The sequence below is a fragment of the Helianthus annuus genome, chromosome 9, assembly GCF_002127325.2.
Source record: "Helianthus annuus cultivar XRQ/B chromosome 9, HanXRQr2.0-SUNRISE, whole genome shotgun sequence".
NCBI classification, from domain to species: Eukaryota; Viridiplantae; Streptophyta; class Magnoliopsida; order Asterales; family Asteraceae; genus Helianthus; species Helianthus annuus.
In genome coordinates, this window is record NC_035441.2 from 50,972,491 (window position 1) to 50,980,290 (window position 7,800).

At 35.0% G+C, this 7,800-nt stretch overlaps 1 protein-coding gene across 1 annotated transcript; it reads right to left on the reverse strand.

Annotated features, from left to right (window-relative positions):
• Positions 1-5,257: 5,257 nt before the first annotated feature.
• LOC110877561 (shikimate O-hydroxycinnamoyltransferase) lies at positions 5,258-7,523 on the reverse strand. The gene is made up of 2 exons (XM_022125716.2): positions 6,775-7,523; positions 5,258-6,363 (listed from the first exon to the last, which is right to left on the reverse strand). The coding sequence occupies exons 1-2, from the start codon at positions 7,504-7,506 to the stop codon at positions 5,431-5,433; spliced, it is 1,665 nt and encodes a 554-aa protein (XP_021981408.1). The 5' UTR covers positions 7,507-7,523; the 3' UTR covers positions 5,258-5,430.
• Positions 7,524-7,800: the final 277 nt, after the last annotated feature.

Consider the following 7,800-nt stretch of genomic DNA (forward strand, 5'->3'; position numbering starts at 1 on the left):
AGGTGACTTAATATGTTATAATTTCGGAAGAGTGATAAGACATCAAAACATAAGATCCGGAATTGTTTATGAAGAAAAACTTGAAACAGGGTTTCGAATTAATGTTTTTCCCGAAACAGTGATTTCGAGATACCTGGTCTCGAAACAGGCTGTTAAATTTTATTAAGTTTTCAAAACTCTGTTTTTCAGATTTCAATCACCGAATAATGGATACGAAAACAAAAATGATTTATCAACATATGCTCTGATACCACATGTTGTTTAGTTTTGTTTAAAGATAATGGAAAACATGAATAACATACATGTTACAGCAGACAGGCCAGCAGAGAATCCAGTCAGAGATGCAACCATCGAGTTCGACATTCTTGTCAGGATGATCTGGTTCCTCCGTAGGGTGTAAATTGATGTGATGAACCGAAACAAGGGAGGTTTCGATTAGGGAGAGAGAGGGACGATCTATGATGTTATGTTATTAGGGTGTGTGTTTTACCTTTAACCTCTCTAATAATCCCATTATATATACACCCAATAGCAAACCTAATTAGTTAATAAGAGTAATATGGTCTATCAACAATTACCAATTAATTATTAATAGGTTATTAATATATTTTGATCCATATAATATAAATGATTATAATTGCTATAAAATTAAATATTATAACAATAATGTATTTAATGTTACAAACCACACATAGTATTAGGTCTTGTACACAAGGAAACCAATTAACAAGTGTTTATTTTCTTAATTAAATAAATTATGCAACCAATTTGGTGTTAGTGAGTTGACTACTAGCAAGAAGTTGATTCACAATTAAGATTTGGTTTTTAGTTGGTTCATGTTTTGCTATATATGCGATTACCGGATGTTAAAGCAAGCTCATAAAAAGAAATTTGGTTCTTATAAACTAATTCGAAACGCAAGTTTGGCATTTAAATTTTTTAATTTCTTGGAATTGAACATGTTGCAGTACTAAACAAATCATAAATAAAAATATGTTACAGGTAACACGATATGTTACCCAGTTTACGTCTTAAATAAAGTAGGTTTAAAGAAGTTAGCTGCGTTGCGGCGAATTTATTTTGTTATTTAGTCTGTGTTTACATGTGTTTTGAAATCATTACGAGCATGTTGCGAACGGAACTGCTGACAAAAATAAAAAGAAAATTTAGAAAAATACTAAAAGATAACCGAAAGAAAATCAACCAAAAAAGTTGTATGGTAATTATGTTGTTCGTATGAAACCCGTGGTCAGAGATGAGCAAATTGTTCTGGGTACCGGTACCAAATTTGTCGAACCGAAAGATCTTAAGTACCAATTCGGTACCGACTTTGGGCATTCCTGGTACCGTTTCACTACGGTTTTTTAGCTTCTTATACCGGTACCATAACCGGTATTTTCGGTATCAGTACCGATTCTGTATCGGTTGGCACGGAGCTCATCCATACCCCTGAAACAAAAAAAAAAGAAAAAATTAAAAGTTGAAGAAAATCAATAAAAAAAAAGTTGTACGATACCGTTGTTCGTACGGTAACCGTGATCAAGGATGAGCAAATGGTACCGGGTAGCAGCACTGAATTTCCCGAACCAAAAGATTTCCAATATCAATTCGACTCCAACTTTTGGCGTTTTCTGTATTAGTGTCGGTTTTTACATTCATGTACTGATACCGAACAGGAACGTCCCGATATTTTTGATACCAGTACTAGTTCGATACCGGTTGACACCAAGTTTATCCCAACTCCTGATATTAAAAAATGGATTAAAGTTAAAAAGTAAAGAAAATAACTATTGTTATAATATTAAAATAATAAAAGTATTAAAAAGCTATATATTATTATAGGGAAAAGATCAAATAAGAAGTTAATTTTCGCTAGGAAGGATAGGAAGCCATAGGATTATGACATGTGGCAAATTTAAAATAAAGAGAAAGGGTATTTTAGTCAATCCAACTTCTTCTTCTTCATTTTTCAAAACCCAGTAACTTCAAAACCCACCATTTTCAAAACCCACCATCTTCAACTATTTCTTCACTTTCTATCTCAATAATCACTACATTATAGTGCGATTTTCATCACCAATCAATGATTCAAAACCTGATCAACGTGTTCTTCAGCTTTTTTTTTTGAAGAAAACCCAGTTTAATTTCATAAAAAAATCTCGTGTTTTTCCGGTGATTTTGGAGATAATCACTCGATTCGTTCGATTCGAGCGTTGATAAGTGTTTCTATCATTCAAATTTCGTCAACTGATGAAGAAATCGGCTTCGATCCATGTAAGAAATTCTTTAATTTCATTTTCACGATCTGGGTTTTTGATTCAGTCATTGCGTTGTATGATCTTTGCGGGGGTCCGGGGGCGGCAGCCCCTGGTAGCGAGGTCCCAGGGGCGGCAGCCCCTGGCGGGGTCCAAGGGGCAGAGCCCCTGTACTAAAAATGCATCAGAAAAATTAATTTTCCAGAAATTGGCTCATTTCGAAGACAGTAATTCGTAGACAATTCAGACAGTTCACAGTGACAGACAGTTTTATGTGTCCATTGCGTTTTAGAAATAAGGGAGTTTTATGTGGTTTCTAGCTATTGCGTTTTAGAAAAAAAAACACACTTTTAAGTGTTTTTAGTCATTGCATTTTAGGTAAAACACATTTTTAGGTGTTTTCAGTCCATTGCGTTTTAGAATGAGTCATTTTTAAGTGTTTTCTGGCCATTGCGTTTTACATATAAGACATTTCTTTGTGTTTTTGCTGCATTGCGTTTTAGGTAAAACACTTTTTTATGTGTTTTCAGTCTATTGCGTTTTAGAAAACAAACATTTAAATGTTTTCTGGCCATTGCGTTTTACAAATAAGACATTTCTTTGTGTTTTTGGTGCATTGCGTTTTAGGTAAAACACATTTTTATGTGTTTTCTGGCCATTGCGTTTTACAAATAAGACATTTCTGTGTGTTTTCTGACTATTGCGTTTTACAAATAAGTCATTTCTTTTTGTTTTTGGTGTATTGCGTTTTAGAAAAATGTCATTTTTTAGGTTTTTTTTTTTACATTGCGTTTTACGTAACTGGTGGTTTTATCTATTGCGTTTTACGCAACTGAGTTTTAAATTTTTTTTAAATATAGCAATAGTATACTCGTTTTAAAGATAAAAAACGCTCGTTTTTTGGTGCAATTTTTATAAAAAAATAATGTCGTATGAAAGAGTTATTAACGTTTAAAAAAATGAGGGGAATTGGAGGAGAGAGAAACTATTGGCTTGGATTGACTAGAATGCCCTTGAACAAACTCACGCGCCTCTTTTTTTCCTTTTAATTTCCCTGATTTAATCTTAGCCCTTGATTAACTTAATGGATGGTCAAGATCACTTCCTAGCCTTCCTAGCGAAATAAACTTCCTATTGTATCTCCACCCTATTATTATAATACTAAAATCACTATTAATTACAATTCATTTATTAATATACAGTAATATATAGTAATAATTAAAAATAGAATATGTATCGATAAAAAAATTAAAAAGTACAAATTATGAACACAAACAAATTTAAAAATTAGAAACAAAAATGTTTGTGAAAAAATTAGTTTTTAGATTAATATGTTAGAAACAAAAATGTTTGTGATAAATTTCGTTTTTAGAAAATGTGTAAATATGAGTGTTTATAAACCCACGGTTTTAAGTAAAAAAGATGACAAAAACAATTCGAAGCCAAATTTTATCACTCATACTTTTTACTAGCAATGACACTCAACCACCCAATAAGTTGATGCATCCACCAATATGAATTAAATAAAGAAATATGATAAAACGATTTTTCGATTAACAAGCATAACCGAGCTAGAAATGACTTTTTTAAAAGAAAATTTAACATGAACATAGCATGTTAAAAATTATGTTAACAAAATCTTATTTGCTCATTATTGTTAAAAAATCAAGAGGTGGTTAAAAAGATACACCCATAACCCTTTACTAAAAGGGTGAATAAGGTGATTCAAATGAGCAGTTTGTGGGATTCGAACTCAACTTTCTACAAAAATCTATTCTTGTTTATAGCACCAAACTACACTAAGATTTATGTTATCAATTATCACCGTAAATGTAATATCTTTGTTTTATAAATATATATTTTTTTTCTAATATTAGAGGCCCTATTTTTTTGGAGGCTCTAAGTCGTCGCCTAGCTCAATTACAGTAACGGGTCGGCCTTGATTATATCAGTGGTTTACATGTAACCTTCCAACACTTCACCATCCCAAAATATTAGTAGGCTTGTAAATAAATCAAACATGAACGGAGCATGTTCATGTTCATTCATTTAACTTTAATCAAACAAATGTTCGAACGCGCACAACAAAACGAATGGGCTTTTCTTGTCCGTGTTCGTTTAATTTAGAAAATAAACGTGTTAGTGTTTATTTATGTTCATTTGGGAATAGTATAAACAGATGGTTCACGAACGTAAACGAACAAACATAATTAAACACATATATGCACGAACACAACCAAATGAACTCCGATTAAAAGTAAATGTGAACGTCAATGCGTTGGGCTGAAAAGTTAACAAAACTAAGCTAAATTCTAAGAGGTGATATTTTCAACTTTATAAAACTGAACTAAATTGTAATATACCTAAATAATATTTTAGAAAACATTAAAACAATGGTGAAAAGAATAAACTTAAACAAACCTAAACTAAAGAACATAAATGAATGTAAACGAACGAACATAAACAATCAAAAATTAAGAAACATTAGCGAACGTTCACGAATATACATGAACGATCGAGACATGTATCCATGTTCGTTTGCTTAACTAAATGAACAAAAACCAATGTTCATATTCATTTGTTTATTCAATAACTAACATAAACGAACTTTCTATCAAACGACTCACGAAAAATTCACTAAACGTTTGATTCATCATCCAACAAAATACCTAACATTTGAGAGAGTTTCCTAGTTGTGTTCTACCTCTTTTCCACCTTAGCATTCCCTTGATTTTCGGCTGCTTCCAAAACCGGTTCACAGCCGCAAAATGAGGTCAAGGTTTTCAATCGAATGTGGTCTTGGTTTTATATTTTATATTTGATTAAACCCCGTGTGAAGGGGCCAAGTTAAAGGAATCAATGCACATACTTTTGCTATTACCATTACCAAAATATTATAAACTTTAACTACTTGGAGGGCCACCCCAAGAAAACTTTACCAGCCATAAATGTACATGTGTAGTAAACTGCAATTTCAACCATCAAATCCAATCTTTTTCGCCAATTTTTTTTTTTTTAATTTCTAAGTGGATCATTATATGTATATATCACAAACCTTACATTCAGTAGCTTTATCCTATACACTTTATGACAATTAGCACACATACACAACAAAATACATGTAAAACACCCATCCAAACAAACCATATACAAAACATATATATAGCTACATAAACTAAACCAAGTTAGAAATTGAAAGAGGTGTAAACACATTAGGTGCCATATGCTCAATCACATCAAATTCCTTCTCGTTGAGATGCATGTAAACAACCCAATCACCATTTCCACTTGCACTTGGCATGGTGGCTACATATCCGGTTCGACTACCCCAAGGGACATGAAACGATCCAAACTCCGGCTTTCCCCATCCAAAGTCCATATCGTTGATCCGTAAATCTCGTCCACATGAGACCACCACGGCCCTGCCTTCAGACTTTTCGTGCCCAAAATATATCCTGGCAACCGCCTGCGTGGGCCGATGCAACTCTACCCAATCAATTAGACCCCTAAAATGCTCTTCATTTGTTGTCTCAGCCACAAATCCATGAACCACGTTTGCAACTTCATGTAGTTGCATGGCCTTCAGATCACTATTTGCTGCAACACCATATGGGACAGATAGTGTATTTCCATAGTGGTTTTCAAACAACGATGGACTTTTCTCGTTAACTTGTGTTAGAAATCGACGTCCATTAACTACAACGCCCATTCTAGATATGGTACTCGCAACATCATTGCCTGATCCATCTGCTAATAACTTCCACAGATACGCGGTGAATGACAAGAATTTGCTTCTTTTGGCTTCAGATTGAATATGTTCGATTGATTCAGTGCGAACATAGTACATGCGACTCTCAAGTGGTTCCTCAAAGGATGATGGAGGAGGGAGTGATGTGATGGGGATATATAGATTGTCATGGGTTGTTTCATAACGAGGAGGGTGTCGTGGGTTAAACATCGAGGGCCGAAATGATGGAATGTTGGAGACTTTTTCCAATCGTGCATATTTAGCCCATGCAGCTATGAACATACCTATTGAGTAAGCATCACTTAGTTGATGGTTAAACGCGCATGATATTATCATCGATCCACATTTCAACTCGGTTACCTGTTTTATTTAAAAAACGAGTTAGTGATTTTAGTATTTGTATTCATTCTATATCTTCATATGATTGAATCTTAGGATGCCCATTTGGTACCATCATATAGTTTGGAATTTATTTGGATCTAGGTAGTCTAGGAATATCATAAGCATTTCTAGGACCTTTTGTGAAACATCTTTTGGTTTCTAGGTAGGGTAGCGAACTCAACAAAAATCTGACACCAAATGCATAAAGAGGGGCCGGGGGCGCCCGATCCCCGAACTTTTCGCTCAGTAGTATTATATATGTTGTTTTCGTATATAAATTTTTGGGTATATACGTTTTCGACCCCCTGTCTTCATTATAAGCTTCGCCACTGACCAATATATTGATTTTAGAAGTTTAAAACCAACTTCTCGATTAGATTATGGTTTTACCTGAACAGATAACAGACCGCGATTAATCTGGGGAACCAACTTCCCCTTTACAGAATAATCAGGATGATACAAATCCAAGTCTTTCAGCTCAACATCTGCATGTGCATGAACAAACTCAACCCCACTATTGTTACACAAAACCTCCGGCTCTCCATGGCTGTTTTGTACAATCTCACCCGCGAGCGGGTAATATGTCGATAGTACCCCTGCCAACGACTTCTTGACGGTGTCCACCACGGTTTGTGTGGACATATCAATGTTCTTTTTCTTGTAACAAAAGAACACTCCAACTTCAATAGGCGGTAGAAGCAAGTCCAGGTTTGACAAGGGGAGCCAGTGTTCATTCGCCGATGTCACAGCTGCTGAAATGACCTCTCTACCCTTCACAGTCACCGAATAGTCGAGTCGGGATGAGTCATCTTCATATAATGGTAGTTCTGACGTATGGATTGTAGAAACTTGAGAAAGATAGTGTTTAGGGTTTGGAGTTGAGTGAATTGATTTAAGGAAATTGCTAGAACCAATAACATTTCTACTCATGTATGTGTTTCTGGATATATGACCATAGGAGGAAAAGAGCGATGGCGGCTGAGGTGGCGGTGGTGGTTGATGGTGGTGGCAAATGTGGTGAATTTCAACTGGACTAGTTTGATGGACACAACTCCTATGTGACATAAGAAGACCTTTGGATCTCCTAAGGGTTAGGAGATGATAATATTTTCTCATGTTCATGTTAGGTTGTTAAGGTGTGAAGGTCTTATGAGGAATGTGAGGATCCCATGTCAAGAATCCGTGTATATTTATAGGGAATAAGGCCACCCGGGGTGGACAATTTTTTGTACGTGATAAACATTTTCCACGCGTGAAAAATCACAAAATCCCACCGCCACCTCCTAGTTTTACGCTACCATTTGTACAACGCGTGCATTTTTTCACGCGTGATTATTTGAGTGTGGTGAGGGTAATTGTTGGTTGAGAGGAATTGTTGGATGTGGTGGTGAGTGATGGGCATTTTCACTAAAAAAG

Bases quoted from the DNA above. Each gene is read 5' to 3' on its own strand.
- LOC110877561 (XM_022125716.2), bottom strand. From the start codon at position 7,506: ATGAACATGAGAAAATATTATCATCTCCTAACCCTTAGGAGATCCAAA. The intron at 6,364-6,774 runs GTAAAACCATAA...TAAATAAAACAG, and splicing joins GCGGTCTGTTATCTGTTCAG to GTAACCGAGTTGAAATGTGG.